Source organism: Convolutriloba macropyga, chromosome 1 (assembly GCF_964194025.1).
Source record: "Convolutriloba macropyga chromosome 1, txConMacr16.3, whole genome shotgun sequence".
Taxonomy (NCBI): domain Eukaryota; kingdom Metazoa; phylum Xenacoelomorpha; order Acoela; family Convolutidae; genus Convolutriloba; species Convolutriloba macropyga.
This window is the reverse complement of record NC_134468.1, coordinates 85,664,859-85,681,561: the sequence shown is the minus strand read 5'-3', so window position 1 is coordinate 85,681,561 and position 16,703 is coordinate 85,664,859. Positions and strand designations below refer to the sequence as shown.

The following is a 16,703-nucleotide window of genomic DNA, read 5'->3' as shown; positions in this document are numbered from 1 at the left end:
TTAGAGTATTGGCCAAACCGAACATACCGAAACAAGGGTATTGGCCAGACCGAACAGACCGAAATAAGGGTAGTGGCCAGACCGAACAGACCGAAATAAGGGTAGTGGCCAGACCGAACAGACCAAAAAAAGGGTATGGGCCAAACCGAAGAGACCGAAAAAAGGGTATTGGTCAGACCGAACAGACCGAAATAAGGGTATTGGCCAGACCGAACATACCGAAACAAGGGTATTGGCCAGACCGAACAGACCGAAATAAGGGTAGTGGCCAGACCGAACAGACCAAAAAAAGTGTATTGGCCAAACCGAAGAGACCGAAAAAAGGGTATTGGTCAGACCGAACAGACCGAAATAAGGGTATTGGCCAGACCGAACATACCGAAACAAGGGTATTGGCCAGACCGAACAGACCGAAATAAGGGTAGTGGCCAGACCGAACAGACCGAAAAAAGAGTATTAGCCAGACCGAACAGACCAAAAATTGCCTTTGGCCAGACGGAAGGCGCAGCCCACATTTTTTCCAGAACATCGGGGGCGGTCGCACCGGACCCTCTGTCCGCGACCCAAGTCGGTCTGGCCAATGCCTGTTTTGGGTCGCGGACTCCATCCTGAGTTACAAAAGCGGATACTGTTGTAATAGATATGAGGATATACAACAACTGGAATATATTGTTGCCCAAACCCAACCCCTTCCCCCGTCGACGTCCCGGTCACGTTTGTTTACAATTGAACTGATTTGTTCTGCAGTTATAGTTACTCTTCCCCGACAGAAGAACATGACGAGGCATTCGAAAAGGGTCTAAATAGGCAAAGTGGAAATATTTGACCCGAATGCTGGTAACTCGTACCGTGTACTGGACCAGCTGTCCTTTCACTGAGAGAGTTGGTTTTTGATTTGATTAATATTCGAAATGTACAAACTCTTAAGTCACATGTGCAATCTTCTTGGGATGTTTAAACGCAACTTCCCTAGCTAATAAAACCGAGACAAACACATACACAAAAGGCCTCTAAATTTTTATAATTCTGATCGTTTTTAGTGAATTTATCTAATGTTTTTCCTCGAAATGATTTCAACAATGTGACAATGGGGAAAAGTTGATAAATGATTTATAAATGATTTATGATCGGAGAGTAGAGTGACGACTTTGTGAGTGAAGACTTTTTTTTAATGAGACCTAATTTGGAAAAAAATTATTGTGGAAAGGTTTTCATCTGATAAAGTCGAGTCATACTCTTTGCATGTCGAATAACGGTCGAAGATGATTTCTCCTTCAATCAGTAGAGGACATACTTCTTTTCAACAATTGAGATTTTGACAAAGAAGCGCTTTTAGTCTAACATTTATTGGAGCACTTTGAACCTTTCCTTTGTAAAAGATTCAACAAAACGTTCTTATAACCCTGATTTTAAGATACCGACAGAAGCAACCTAGAGAAAGATTATGAAAAATCTTAGTTCAAGCCAAACGTTGACATATGCACTCAGTCTTCTGGCCTTTGTCACGTGATAACCATATTTTGATACCCGGGCCGAGGTGTTCACCCGTATTCTACCGTTATTAAGCGAGAAAAAGGCTGTAAAGCAATTTCCACTCTTAAATAGCGGGGAAAAGAGTGTAAGAGTGTAAGTTAATCCACTTTTATTCCACCTTTAAATCTTAAAATTACACGAGTAAAGTTACAATTTAAAGTGGAATTCCACCCTTATTAAGTTAGAGAGAAAAATTTGAAAAAAAATCAATTTTCAGTGATACCGCATTTACGGAATTTTTAGTCATAGAACTTCATATAAAAAAATGTTGTATGGTGTATTTATCATAGAACTTCTTTTGATGAAAAAGTTTTAATCTATGGAGAAGTTTAAACCCTACCAATTTCGTAAACTTTTGAGAACATCATTGATCAAAAAAATGAAAGTTCTAAGATTACAAATTTTGGCCAACAACTGTTTATGCGGGCCAACGTCACAAGTAGTATGATTTCTGTTGCCTCCCAGTTGACAATAATAAACAATATGACGACACATGCCACTTGACAATGTCCATTTTTTGGTGGCACTGTACCGAGAGCCGCTTCCACTATCAACTTTTTCCGACATCTCATGCATTTTGTTTACTTTTCTAAAGAAGAGCACATTTTGAGTAGTAATTGGGAAAATTTTTAATCTGAGTGAGTTAACATTTTTTCAATTGTTAACATGCTCTAAGTGACAATCTTAAGCCTTAATTCTTGTGAAATTTTGATTTTGAGCATATTTAGCACAGTTGTAGTTGGTTTTGGAAACATGATCATTTCAGATGTAACGGTACAAACGGTCAAAGTGTTTTAGTATATTCAACCTTGGTTGAACTCTAACGCAAAAAGATCCTTTCAGAATTTAAGCAATCTGAATACATTAGCAGAAATGAAATCCTTGCTTTATACAATTTAAAGCTCTTTATCTTAGGAGGTAAAACCCTGTTACCAGTTTCCTATCCCTCAAAAGCAGAATTAAGACATTTTTCATGGATTGTAATGAAAGAGTCTATGAGATAATGTCTGCACAGTGCATTAAATATTAGCTGATTCAACAAAATAATGATAAACAAGAGTAATTTTTATCTGAAAAAGTTAAGCAAGGAACCCAGGAATGAACTCTTTGATAAGATGTATGGCTTTAACCCAATTACCGGTCGGGATTTGCCAGTAATGAGCCTTCAATGCTTAACAATGACAGAAATATTGTTGTCGTACTATAGACCGTCTCAGGTCAATCGACATCCCACCTCTATGTCTCAAACAGCATTTTTGGGTGCGTGTTTGTTTGAGTGAGTTTGTTTCCTGAATTACAAGGACTCCTTGAATACAAACATATTGACTAAATTAGGAGAACATTATTTAATTAGATACCTCAATGATGCTGTAGTATTACTGCATACACAAAAAACTTCTAGATTTTAAGTGCTATCTGATCTCTCTGGTACACTCCAACTTTTAATTGCCTTATTGTATGTCGGCTTCATGAATCAATCAAAAAGTGTCAATCCAATGGCTGCTGGCAATTCAAACCCAGCAGCAAAGGAGAAACCGCAAACAAAAAAATGCTCAGTTGTGCTCGGTGGCTAAAAAATAGCGATAATACTTGAGTGGTGAAACAAAACAATTTACTCATGTCATTTCTCAAGTGCTACAAAAAGGCATGATTATATCCAAGTAATTGTTTTTACACGCTATTTTAAAATCAGCCTTATTTTTTATTCTAAAATCTAGTGAACCAAAGTGTAATCAATTCACACATATGAGACTTGTTCCCCTTCGCTGATTGCTTAGCAAAATTATATTGTTTGTCCCCGGAAGGCTGCAATTTTGCATTGTTTTTGTTGTTATCAGTAATTACCTTTCTGTTTTCGCGAATGCGATATTCAATTAATCAGTCAGACCTATTTGTTTATTGAAAACCCATAAAACAACGACGATGATTTTACTTCTGTGCCTAATATGGATCTTAATAAAGCAGAATTTGCCCACATTTTGGTATATGATGGACATTGAAATTTTTCCAATTCAAAAAGTCAAATAACAGGCAACAAATAGATACAAGAAGGGAGGGAGATGTGTCTCAACCAGAGAAGATCTCTTTGTTCAAAACTGAAAAACTTTCAATTATCTAAAAATTGAAAGGGGGTTTGTGCCGTCTACTTGTTCGTTGCCTCAAACTTTGAGATCAAGATGAAATAACCAATCAGGCAACTCCAAGTGACAAAAAATGTAAATTTCCACAGTAAAAAGCAGTAAATTTGTAGTAGAATCATTTTTTCCAATTAAGTGAGGATACAATGCACTGGTTGCAGTATCAAAACCAGCAGCAGAGGATTAGCCGCAAACAACATCAAGCTGCTCAGCTGGGCACGGCGGCTGACAACGTGACAAGGTTGCTCCAGAAGTTACTTTAGTAATACCTACAATTTTGCACATCATTTGATAGTGATGATTGCATCTAACTACTTGATCCTTATACCATATTTCAATATGAATGCCATTTTTGGTCCAAAAAAGTCATTGAATCGATCGTACCAGTAATGTTTGTTCGTGTGTTAAGGACGACAAAATCTTTCATTCACCACAAAAAGGTATTTTGGGTTAAATTGAGGTCCTTCCTATAAGTCAGTAAAGGACATTGTTTTTTTACTGGAAATGTGTTTGAATGGTTTATCCACTTAAAGGATTTTTGTGTGATCGTTGTTGGCTCTCAAAATTTTCTACAAAATCCGAAGACAAGTTCCTTCATTTTCTTTACTTCATTACTTCATTACTTCATTTTCATTGCTAGACGGATCGGCTTTTTTCAAAATTTTGAGTAGAAATGACGTTAAGAAATTCTTTTGCTTTTGCAGCACAAATATTTTGCCGGACATTAATTATCTTTTTTGAACAACGATAATTGTTTTCAGATCCGGACCAATTCTAAGAACTCAATTGCGATTTATTACAAATGAGTATCCTTTGAACAGCGCCCAGTTACTGATAACTCTAATATGCTCATTTCAATTATAAAGTGAATCCAAAATGGAGGATCTATAATGTTCGAAAATAATGTTGTGACCCCGCTCTTTTAGTTTTTTGACTTAGTTGTCTACTAAAAACAAAGGAGATGGAAATTTTAAAAATTCGATTAATGTTTAAAAAACAGCTGTTTGAATATACAATTGCTTACAATTCATATCACTTAGTAAAATTAAAAACGCCACATTAGAGAGCCGATAAAAACTGCCGTTGTTGATACTACGAGACAAGACAAACACATAAAATCAAATAGCAACAAGAAATATTTCAATCCAAAACTCACTGTCTTTTCTGAAAATTTACACAATAGCAAAGTCAAAACAGAAACAAACAAAACCTGAACAAAACAAGTTAGTTTGTACTCCACTAGAAAAAAAATGGCACCTGTCTTTGATGAGACTCAGTAACAAGTAGAAAGCAAAATCTCTGAACAGGTGTATGTTCTTTCATACCTCCTCTGAGACTATGAACGTGTTAAGACCTGTCATTATCAAAAATTTGTCCAGCGTCTACAAAAACAATCGACAAATTCAGAACAAAACAAAAATTCAAATAAATGTTGCTGGAAAATGTTGGAGTCAATGAAATCATGGATCTATTCTGTTTCGGCCCCCCAGCTTCGTGAGCATAAATTTTTATGACCCCCAGGCGCACGTGCTATTCTCTTACATAGTAACGTGCTATATAACAACATATAATTTGTAACTGGGGGTCATAAAAAATACGGTGGGGCGAAACAGAATAGATCCGAAATCATTATCTGTTCGATAAGTACTAAGATACTGTCAACGGCGTCCTCTTCATACAACAATGTGATATGTGACCACTGAATATTGAGACAAGATAACAAGTGGACAGAAAGAGAACAAAAAGGGCCAAGTTAAAATTAAATTTCTTTCGAAAAAAAATTAAATTAAATGTCATTAAAACGTTAGTTCTCTCTGACATCATTTAAAAACTTGATTTAGTTCTCCAGTACGGCCATTGAGAATTCCCAGAATATGTCGTAAGTCTCAGTGCTATGAAAACATAAGTTTGCAATTTCTAAGTTTACAATTTCTAATGCTGATAACAGCTGCTGTTTGAACAGCTTTAAATTATTTTTTGTTACTTTAAGAACACGTTACAACATGATGAAGGGGCGGATATGCTATAAATAGCTAACACCGTGTCTAAAGCAAAAGTTTATCTCCGATAATTCAATATGTGGTCTATTGTATCAGCTTTGGTTGTTTTTTGTGAAGAGCTTAGAAAAAATTTTTTTCAGTTTTTTATATTTTATTTATATTGCGTTCCAAGAGCTGTTATTTACCAGATAAGTGAGCTGAAAGTTGTACGTAGTTATACATAAATGCGTTTATTAACAGCTTAGTTAAATATCACAACTGTCTCTACTACATATAAAACTAGAAAGCTATCTACATAGTAAAAGGGGCCTTAGCTTACGGCCAGATTACTCTAAGAGTAAGTACCGCAAAAAACTGAAGTCCGAATTTGAAAGCATGCTCTTTGATAACCTTTTCTTGTTCACGCTTGGAAATGTCTGATTTACTTTTGGCTTCTGGTATTTAAAGAAAAAATATTAAATAGATGCGAGGGGGGGGGGGTGTGTTGTTACATAAAAAAAAAGCTGGTCTCAACCAAACGTTTATTATTATAAACGGTCAAAATACTGCATGGCGTGTGGCAGTTCATTTAGTCGGCTAAAACTTTCAAAACAAAATCTATAGAAAGAACGCAAAAATTTGTTCAGTCTTTTAAAGTGTATAGTTTAGACTTTGCCAGTTTGTGACGAAATTGCTGTTAATCATAAATGATTTGATCAAGTATAATTAAACTGATTTTAGTTATTAATTTTATTGTTTCTATTGTTTCTATTAGATTTATTGTTTAGCAGCCAAGTTAATATATCATTTCTTGCAAATTTAAAGTTATAAAGAGGAATTTAATGGCTGCATCAAAGAGCCACACCAGTAGTGGATCTCTTGAGAGTAATTGGAGGTTGAGTAACATTGATGAATGGAGTCCCACTTCGAAAACAAGGAACTGGCTTCTCATTTCGGGTGCCAGCGATCCGCCAGAAAGATTTATTATATCAGATAGAAGACGTCGTGATGAATCAGGAGAATTTCTGAGAGGAGTTACGCTCGATCTTCATCACATGGAGAGGGCAGTTAAAGATGACTTGCATAACAGTGTCAAAAACTTGCAAATTACAAAATCGGAGGTAATTGGCCACATCCAGGAGTTTTTTGAGAGTTGCAAAGAGTTCTACATGAAACCAATGATCTTTTATACTGGTCATGGTGAGAGGAACACAGGTAACTGGTGCTTCAGTGACGGCAAACTCAGTTTCGAAGACATTCTGAACCTCATTCCTGCCGGGATGGAGAACCCTACTATTATTTCTGATGCGTGCTTCAGTGGTAGATGGGCAATTGCTTGTGATGAACATCAGAGGGAAAGCCTCTATTGCTTGTCGGCTTGTGGACCTGATGAGACAGCTAGGGACAGCGGTTTGTTTATTTCCTAATCAGGCCAAAGTTTTCTACAGTTAAGCAAACAAGTTTTTGTGAGGCCGGTGTGGTATCTTCGTATACTACTCTTCACTTTGAATGAAACAAAATGTTGAGTTTTAGAGCACGTCAAGACTGAACGAAAGACTTCATTATGAATTCTTTGTGTTGGTACCTTCTGAACACTGCCTCTCTTCTATAAATCATAGAAGAGGAAATTTTTTGAGGCTCTTACCGTGAGTAGAGTTCTAAGATAGAGTTGTAAGCGTAACTGTCGAATTCAAAAAATGTCATGTATCAAACTAAGGAGAATTGAATTATAGTCTGGAATTATTATCATTCACTTTTCACACAAGTACTTCATAATCGATCCGAAAAAGATACCCATGTAATCAATGATCTTCACCATATTTGTAAATGTGCTCCAGTCCGTCCAAAGAAATTCAAAAACGACTTTTCTAGGACCAAGACGGACAAACTTAGCAGCTTCGAAGTTCACGTTAAGCAGAACTTAGCAACTTGTTCTGCTGCTGCGAAGTTCACGTTAATCTTTGAAAGCACGTTTTAAATCAAATAACGGATCTTTTCCGTTTGTGACCCCCTGCTTAGTGGACGCATATTATTTGCACACCATTTTTAGTATGAGGATTTACTATGTAATTGCACGCTCTGTAACTGGGGGGCGCATAACGTACTGGGGACACAAACGGAAAAGATCCCAAATAACTCTTGTTGTTTTGTTGTAGAAAAGGGCGGAGAATTGACTCTGTACATAACAAACAACGACCACAAACTTCCCAAAGGGAAACTAAGTCGGAATCCAAGTTTAGGTGGTAAGAAAAGGAGAACCGGATCAGTCAAAGGGAACGTTTGGCGACAGCAGCAAAACAGCCGGAAAACCTGACCAGTATACATTTCCGCCGCTAGAGTTAACATCTCCGTCAATACTGGATAGCAGCCTACAATTAACCAATGAAATAACAAATAACCAGGATCGAGAGTGACCCACTGCAGATGTATTATAATTTAACATTGCATTTACAATGCTGCATAAGTGTGTTCAAATAAAATGAAACTCGAATAAAATTTATGTTTTAAAGGCTTTAGCAAAACGAAAGTGTGCAGGTTAATTCGAAACCGCAATCACGAAAACTAAACTACCTAAGTTTGAAAAGGTGACAAATTCCAGTTGTACGCTCCCTTGACGAATAAAAAAAGCAAAAAGTAACTCATAAAATTTTGTCCAGAATTTTTCTGGTGGAACATTTTGAACCAACAAAAACACAATTTCCTCAAAAATTGTTCTTAGTTTAATTTGATTTTGAGCTTCTGTATGTTGAAGCTTGGTGGGACATGTGAAGCTAAAAAAGTAGACAACTAAGATGAGCCAACGCCTTTACACTAAATATGGTTACGATTAAATTCAATTGTTGCACCACAAAAATGCCCCACATACATTAAACTCTTAATATTCGCCACAAAGTTTTATCTCAGCTTCTGGAGCACCAATTCTACAGAGATTAAACCTGCCAGTAATGTAAATCAGAACTATACAATAATTTTAGTTTATCAATTCAAAGAATTGATGGCTATAAAAGTTGGCAATCTTACTTTTTTTATTTGCTTCATCCACACTACTTTCACTTTTACCTAACATAAGCTTCTGTCAACAAAAATTCCTCGGAACAAAAAATTAATGGCTTTCCTGAGCAGCTAACCATTTGCTTTGATAATGTGTTGCAACAATAATTTGAATGAAACTTAATTTTCAAAAAGCAAAGTAATCAGCATGAGTGCTGACCCAGTGAATCGAAACTTGGTACATCTTGATAAGAAACAAACTTAATCTTGGTAAATCTTGCCAAGATCTTGCCATGGTACTTACCAAGAAAACATCAAGATATGTACGAACTTGCATTTTTTTGCATAACTGTCAAGAAACAAGATCTTGGCAAGATTTCCAAGAAAGATTAACCATGACATGGAAAGACATATCAAGTTTTAAAAATTCAATAGCACCCAAAAACAAGATGTAGCAGGAAATCATAAGAGTAAGCAAGAATTATCAAGAAATAGCAAGAATTATCAAGAATTATCAAGAATGTCGGAAAATACTGCTCCCGTTAGTTCCCGTTAGAACTTTCATATTATGGACCATTGACTTCAAAATTCAAAAAAGTTTTAGGAAATTGGCATGACTCCAATTTTGCCAAAAATGGAAGTTTTATGACTACAACTTTCTCATAAATGGACTACATTTTTGCTCTAGAAAGCGAAAATACCTGGAGAGTCGAAATACTTTCAAGAATTTTAAGCCCTACAATCTTATTTGGATAAATTTTGTAAGCCAAAACATTGAGATGGAGTGGTTCGGTTCTCAATGAGGTGAAATTTTGCTTGATTTTAGCTGAAAAACAAAATGCAAAATGTGCTTCAAAGAAATTTGGTTCCTCGAAACAACTCATTGGCAATAGCAATTGGTCTGTTGCTTTCAGTTCGTTATAATGTGAGCTTTTGCTTGTTATTAGTTCAAGAACACAACATACGCTTCAAAAGTGGTTTGTTCTGCACCAAAAATTTGAATGGCAAGAAAACATTTCTGCTTCAGGAAGAAATTAGTTCTTTTACGGAAAAATTGAACCAAAACTTCTATGAAGTTCTATGACTACAACTTTTTCATTGTTGCTGCTAATTGCGATCTCACTTGATGCGACGGCTTTTCATTGAACAGTTAATGGCATGCATGGAGTTTTATAAGTTGAAAAAATGTTTTTTACTTGTCTCCAATTTTTTTTCTATGAAGTTCTACGGCTACAACTTTTCTATAATTCTCTGTTCGCTTAAGACTCAATTTTTATTTTTTTTCTTGTTAGTTTTCTGAAACAAATTTGTTCCCTCCTTTTCATGATGTAACAAAACTTTTCATAAAAACTTAATTCCATAGAACTCCCTTTTATGAAAGTTATATGACTAAAACTTTTCATGGACGCCATAATATGAAATATGAACTTGTAAATTTATAACTTTTTGAATTATGGCTTCAACCCGGGTTTATTAACCAACAAATGAGCCGCTTTTTTGCAGTATAATAAAATAATTATCAAGATTTTATCAAGTTACGCCAAGAAAATTTCTTGACATGTCTTGATAAGATCTTGCCAAGATCTTATCAAGGTGTTCCAAGAAATTTTGTCTATCAAGATCTTGGCAGGATGTGTCAAGTTTTGCACGAGTTGGCAAGATCTTGCAAGACATGGCAAGGTGTATCAAGTTTCGTTTCACTGGGGAGTATGACATCAACTTTTTATGTTTTGCTTTAAAAGCATCAGCAATTGTCAAACTGCTGGGGACAAAAGCGGAAAAGTATGTACTAAGAGAAATGAATATTAGAAACAGTCATTTTTTCATGTTAAATTACCTACAAAGTGTCCAAAATGTTGAGTTTCTCGAGACATTTTTTTTTCATTTTCCAGTGAATACAAATGCTTGAAGGTTCATTTTACCTTTGCAAGCAACTACTCGAAGTTGTCTCGAAGAGATCTGTGGTCAGTAACCTTTGCAAGCAACTCCTCGAAGAGATCTGTGGTCAGTAAAATTTGACTGGAGGTGATTTTTCAGGCAATCGACTCTAAGTTTCGCTCATGTTTACGACATCCAACTATTGCTTTCTTTTTTTAAAAAGCATGTGCGAAATCAAGTTAAATAGAAGAACTGGACGCGTAAATCTTTTCACTTACACTTATTAATGGACCCCAAATTTGTCCAATTCAATGCAAGCTTGTTTAGAGTTTTATGAAAACTGGACCAAATACGTTGCATAGTTTCATCGCAGGATCGCCACTTCAAAAATCTGTTAAGGTAAAACTGGGGCAAGAGAGCTTTCTTCAACACGTCTTCCAGTAAGATTTCTAAAGAAATATTCATCTTCTTCATCGACATCTGAAACGAAAACTCGCCATAGGCAAATGTGCTTCTCGAATCCTATTTTCAATATTTCAGAAAAAGATCGCATTTTTTTTAACACGGCTCCCCTTATCTTGCAATGCTGTCCTCTTGCAAAAACAATGACAAAATTGATTTTAGACAGTTAAGAAGCATAAGTGAATTGCCAAAAGTGAGTTTTTGTCAGATAGTTTTCAAACTCTGAACCGGATTTTGTTTCCGGTAACTGTAATTAATTATTTCCATGATTTAAATCCTACACAGTGCCCTCAATCAGTAACCTCAATCTGTTTCCTGACATGGTTGTTATGCAAATCTAAACTAATAACGTTTAATTTCTCTTGATGGAAAACAATATACTCCGGAAACTTTTCTGTGAGCAAACATCAATCTGTACCCTAGAACCAAAATTAATCAGTACCGTAGTAGCATCAATTGCTAATCGCTGAGTAACAAACTTCAATCTTGGTTCCCTACCGTAATATGATTCTTTACACCATTTTATTTTGGTCATTGGAAACTCAAAAGTGTGGACGAAATGAAACTCAGGTTTAGATCTCCAAGACAGGTATAGGCCGAAAGGATTTGGGTGTGAAAAAAGGGGTTCGGTGCGATCAAGTTTATTGTGTGGTCATAGTTTCGTCCGCAACGTTTCATCAGGACCATACCCGTTTAAGGTTTGTTGGGCATGACCCATACCCAATTTTTCTCTGGTCCAAACCATAATCTGGTTTGATCAATTTTGGCGTTACCCATATATTGGTTTCTTTGGTTTGCTCGATCTGGCTCATTCCCAAAAGAAATATTACATTTACCTAGATTTTGGACTTCCACAAAACCAAATATAGCTGAATTCGATCCGACCCTTAATAATTTTTTGGTTCTACTTGGTCTGGCCGTTAAGTATATTTCAGTATAGATACTTCTTCCCCTCCTACTGTTTACGCGGTCTGGCTTGAGCCCAATGTCGTTCAAACCCATATCTATTTTTGGTTTGTCAGAGAAATGTATTCAGGTTTCATAACCTCTGTAGCGAAAAGATTTAAAGAGAGTTGGTTCTTATTGGAGCTCAAGCAAGCTACATGACCCAAGCTGTCGGTGCCACTTCAAATCAGAAGTAGGAGCCATCAGACAGCAAGAATTAACTTTTGAAATTGAAAAATTTTGTAATTTGTTAAAACTCAAAAATGACAAAAACTTAAAATTTTTACATGCTGGGACTCCAAAAATGTCCACACCCCGATTTTCTGAAGAGAAAACCTGAGCAACCAACGGTCTTAGCACTTGCACAAGGTTACCTCTAATCTACCCATGACCTATAAACCTGAGCAACCAACGGTCTTAGCACTTGCACAAGGTTACCTCTAATCTACCCATGGACTTATAAAAGGAAGCTGGAACAACGTTTCGAGTAGTGGTGGTTGCTATGCTTCTTCTTGTATAACTGCCTCTATGACAGGATTAGCAGGACGTGGTCGTTTGGGAGCAGGAATCGATTCTTGGTCGCTGACAGAGCATACTGAGCTCTCAAATCCATAATAGTCTGGGGCTCTGCGATTTCTTTTTCCTTTCGAAGTTGTTGAACTTGATGTTGACGATGCCGCCGACGTACTGGTCGTTTCACACGATTTTCTGCTGCGACTTGTGGAGGCTTGGGGCTTTTTCGTGAGGGCATAGCTTTCGAGATGTTGTTATTCGCCGATGAAACCCCCGACGTATTATCTGCCTGACGATGCCAGATCTTGATATCGCCTCTATACTTTTTTATATTTTTTCTTCAATTCTTTTGAGTGTAGTGCTATTTTTTATTCGCTTGTTTTGTCATAGGGAATCGGACGCCTTTGAGCGTACTGCCAAAGGTCAGTGTTTCGTTCGGCTTTTATTTCGATTTTAGCTATGTCGCTATTACGGACCTTTACCTCAGCAACACAGGGTCCATTTGTCACTGTTGTTGTCGGAGATGTACGTACCACTTTACTTCCAGGTGCCAATGTCTCTCAAAGACATCACAAATCCCGTTTGGTCTTTCCGACACTTTTCTGGCCAGCTTTAGCTCTAATGATTGTTCCGTTCGGGGTATCGGATTAGTTAATTTCGGGTGAAGAATTAAACGGGATACCGCTTTGTTCTTCTCTCCATTGTATCTTCGGCCCGCATCCACTTGGGATTTTGTCATAGCCTCCTCAATTAGAATGTCGCTACGTTCTCCTGTCACCCATCCGTTGTCGTCGAGGAAATTTTCCTGGGACTGTGTCTGCGTCTAAATAGTGATTTAGAAAATTTTGATACAAAACATTAGATGGCTTTGTACTTGTACTTTTATTATTGAGTGGTGTTAATGGTTTTCTTCTGAGGTGTGCTTGGAAAGGTGTTACATTTGTTGTCTCTTGTTTGCATATACGTAATTGATAAACTATTGACTTTATTGCGTCTTTAATTGAGAGTGTATTCTTTCTATTAGCTAATTTCATGCAGCTTAGTCGTTTTTTAATTGTTTGTATCAAACACTCCACTAATCCAATTGTTCTGTGACTATTAGCAGGCGCTGTAATAGTGTTAATTTCATTTTGTTTGCAGAAGTTTTGAACTTTATTACCTATAAGACAGCGTGCTTGATCTATCTAATTTTTTTAGGAACTCCATATATTTGAATATTGTCATCTAAGAAGTTAACTACGTTAGGTCTGTTTGCTTTATCAAAGACTTCTGTTATCGGATAATTAGAAAAACGATCGATACATGACAAAAAATGCACATCTTGGTCGTTTTCACTTGTAATCGGTCCACCAAAGTCTATTTGTACTTCTTCATTAGGTTCGGCGCAATTTAGTAAAGGCTGCCATTTCGAGGCCGGAATTATGGGTTTAAGATTTTTATCAATCTAAGTGCATGGTTTGCACCTAGCAGCCTTATTAAGAATCTCTCGATGCATATAAGGCCAAAATGCATATTTTCCGCGGGTGATCATGCCCCAACTTCCTGGCTGCGTTAGATGTAGTAGATTCAAGATGCTGGTAGATTCAAGTACTGCGTCTTGGATTGATTTCGGAATGGCCACTATTTCGTCAACGCAAACGCATCCCGAACGAATGTGTAGGTTTCTCCATTATGAGCGGAGGTAGGGATTCAAGTCCTTGCATCTTTATTTATCTCCTTGGAGGATGCAATCCCTGACCTCTTTGAGCACAGCAACCTTGCTTGTCAACACAGCAAATCCTTTGGTAAAGAGTTGGCTCAAGTTTTTTTCGAAGACCTCCTCTTTCGAAAGTTCCAGATTGGAGATACAGCGCCTTCATTTGAGGAGCGAGATGAGTTTGCCCCCGAATTGGGAGTATATTGGAAAGTGACCCCGCCAGTTGTAGATTCTGATGGAGTTTGCGGGGAGGCATTAGATGCACTCTTGTTAGAATTATTATTGGAATAAAAAAATGGGTCGGTTACACTATTGTTCTGGAGCAACTGATTTGTTCGAGAATTTAGGCAGAAAACAATTTGTAATTGTTTGTTTGTTGACCAATTGAGGCACGTGTGGAATGTGTGTGATTTTCGCTGTTAAAGTGCTGTGATTGACAGTTTTGCGGTGCGGAATTTATAAAAATTGATGCAATCGCGTCACGAATGCGGGTAATTGTGCTACCGTAAATTCCTCACAATATTTGTTTGTAACTTCTGCTTTTTGATTTGGTTGGCGAGAAATGTAATCTACCAGCTCGGTTTTCGCGCCTGTTATATGTTCAATATTAAAATCAAAGGGTAATAAGCGATCTACGCAACGAGTTAAACGACCTTTTTAAGATTTGTTAGATCTATGTTCTTTCATGATTGATAGTATAGCGCGATGGTCAGTAATAATAATGAATGATTTTCCAAATAGGTAATATTTAAATTATTCAACAAACCACAAAACTCCTAATAATTCTAAGTCATTAACGCTATAGTGTTCTTCAATTGAATTAAGGAATCGGGACCCTTATGTGACTGTATGCCAATCTGTTGGCAAACGCTGTTCTAATGCAGCCCCTAATCCAGCTCTAGAGGCATAACATTTGATTCGGGTTTCCAAGAGTGGATTATAGCGTGCACTTTCTGTAGCTTCTGCTACTTTTTATTTTATGTGTTGAAAGTGAGTTTTAGTTTCAATATTCCAAATGAATTTAGTGTTCTTTTTAAGTAGTGGTCGGAGTGGATGACATAATTGGGAAGGATTGGGTATGAATTTACCTAAGTATTGTACTGATCCTAAAAATGAACGCAGTTTGTTTTGAGTTTTTAGGTGCTATTAGATTTAAGATAGCGGAGGTTTTAGTTTGCAATTCCGTTAGTGATGCAATTCCGGATTGAGTAAATTTATAACAATATGACTATGACCAATCTATATGACTATGACCAATATAACTATGACCAAACTATTTATGTTTTTAGCGAAGTGACATTTGGGTAGGTTTATTCTCAAAATTATCTTCATCTACTTTTTTAAGACACTTATAGACTAACTTTGAGTGGTTGAGTATAGACTAATTTTGAGAGGCTCCTTCTTTTGAGCCTCCACTAACAACAATGATGTCGTCTAAAAAGCAATGGGTATTATCCAGTCCAACTAAGGTGTAATCCATTACTTTTTGGAATGCTGCCGGCATGTCAGTTAACCCATAAGATCCAGTATTGAAACGATATACGACTGTACCTTCGCCGCTAACTGTGTTAAAGTTGCAATGACGGGAGGTTTCCAGGTCTAATTTTAATTGACTGTATGCGTATATCAAATCCAACGTTGAGAAATATGCTGTTTAATGTGAGGCAATTGTATTTAAGTTCTGTTCTATCGTGTCAATTAAGTTAACAATATTAAGAATTTGGTATTTACTTTTATGAATTGATTTACTTAATATTTTTGACTCTAGCGCTAATTTAACGGTTTTATCTCTTTTCACTGTTATAACAATTGGAGATATAAAATTTTTATCTGAACAGTTCTTCAATATGTGTTTTTCATCTAATAGTTTTTTAAGTTCAGCATTTAATAAGGGCTGAAGATTTATAGGAACTCGTCGTCCTTTTTGATGTTCCTGGCTTGTTTATATGTTTTTTGATTAGACATTGATTTTGATCGACGTTTAATACTTGTTTAGTTTGCGTCAGTGAAAGTTCAAATTGTGGGACCAAATCTCGCCCAATTATTGGTCTATGACTATCTTCAACGGCCGTAACGTTGACATTTTAAGCTGCCCAATCATTGCATCTCACTGACGTTTTGATTACGCCAATAGTCTTGATTAATTCATTTTAGAAGTTTTTGAGGTAGAGGTTTTCCGGTGACTGTGCACAATAAGTTTCTTGATTATTCAATACCACCGCGTTTGCCGGACTTTTATTTATGATGGTGCAAACGCTTCCCGAATCCACTAATTCCTTTGTCTCAGTATTTACGAATCGAATATGCATGTTTACCGGCTCCATTTCTCTGATGTTGTCACTGTCAGAAATTATAGCTACACAGCTGTTTGTCGAATCCATCATAATCAGAGCCATAATTGGCATCATATATGCTATGTTTTTGCATCATACTTTCAATCTGATTTACTTGTTCTCCTACCGTAACGGATGTACCAATAGTAACAGCTTCAGAAGAGATGTCATCGAGTTTGTTGACCCGTGGTTTTTGGCTTTATTGGAATTTTCTACTTTTAGCAGGCTTTTGCAA

At 36.6% G+C, this 16,703-nt stretch overlaps 3 protein-coding genes across 5 annotated transcripts in view; 2 read left to right on the top strand and 1 right to left on the bottom strand.

The window, feature by feature from the left end:
* The window catches only part of LOC142343854 (glutamine--fructose-6-phosphate aminotransferase [isomerizing] 2-like), a 404,375-nt gene extending 388,348 nt beyond the window's left edge, over window positions 1-16,027 (bottom strand). For both annotated transcript variants that reach the window (XM_075395222.1, XM_075395233.1), the window contains exon 1: window positions 16,018-16,027. The gene's annotated coding sequence lies outside the window, so the exon portion shown is untranslated. The remainder of the gene's footprint in view (window positions 1-16,017) is intronic.
* The window catches only part of LOC142343819 (uncharacterized), a 275,679-nt gene that overhangs the window by 60,277 nt on the left and 198,699 nt on the right, over window positions 1-16,703 (top strand). The window lies entirely within an intron of this gene.
* Window positions 6,234-8,159, top strand: LOC142343868 (uncharacterized). The gene is made up of 2 exons (XM_075395245.1): window positions 6,234-7,060; window positions 7,807-8,159. The coding sequence occupies exons 1-2, from the start codon at window positions 6,493-6,495 to the stop codon at window positions 7,962-7,964; spliced, it is 726 nt and encodes a 241-aa protein (XP_075251360.1). The 5' UTR covers window positions 6,234-6,492; the 3' UTR covers window positions 7,965-8,159.

Coding starts and splice junctions, on each gene's coding strand:
- LOC142343868 (XM_075395245.1), top strand. CDS start 6,493: ATGGCTGCATCAAAGAGCCACACCAGTAGTGGATCTCTTGAGAGTAAT. Junction 7,061..7,806: donor TGAGACAGCTAGGGACAGCG/GTTTGTTTATTT, acceptor GTTTTGTTGTAG/AAAAGGGCGGAGAATTGACT.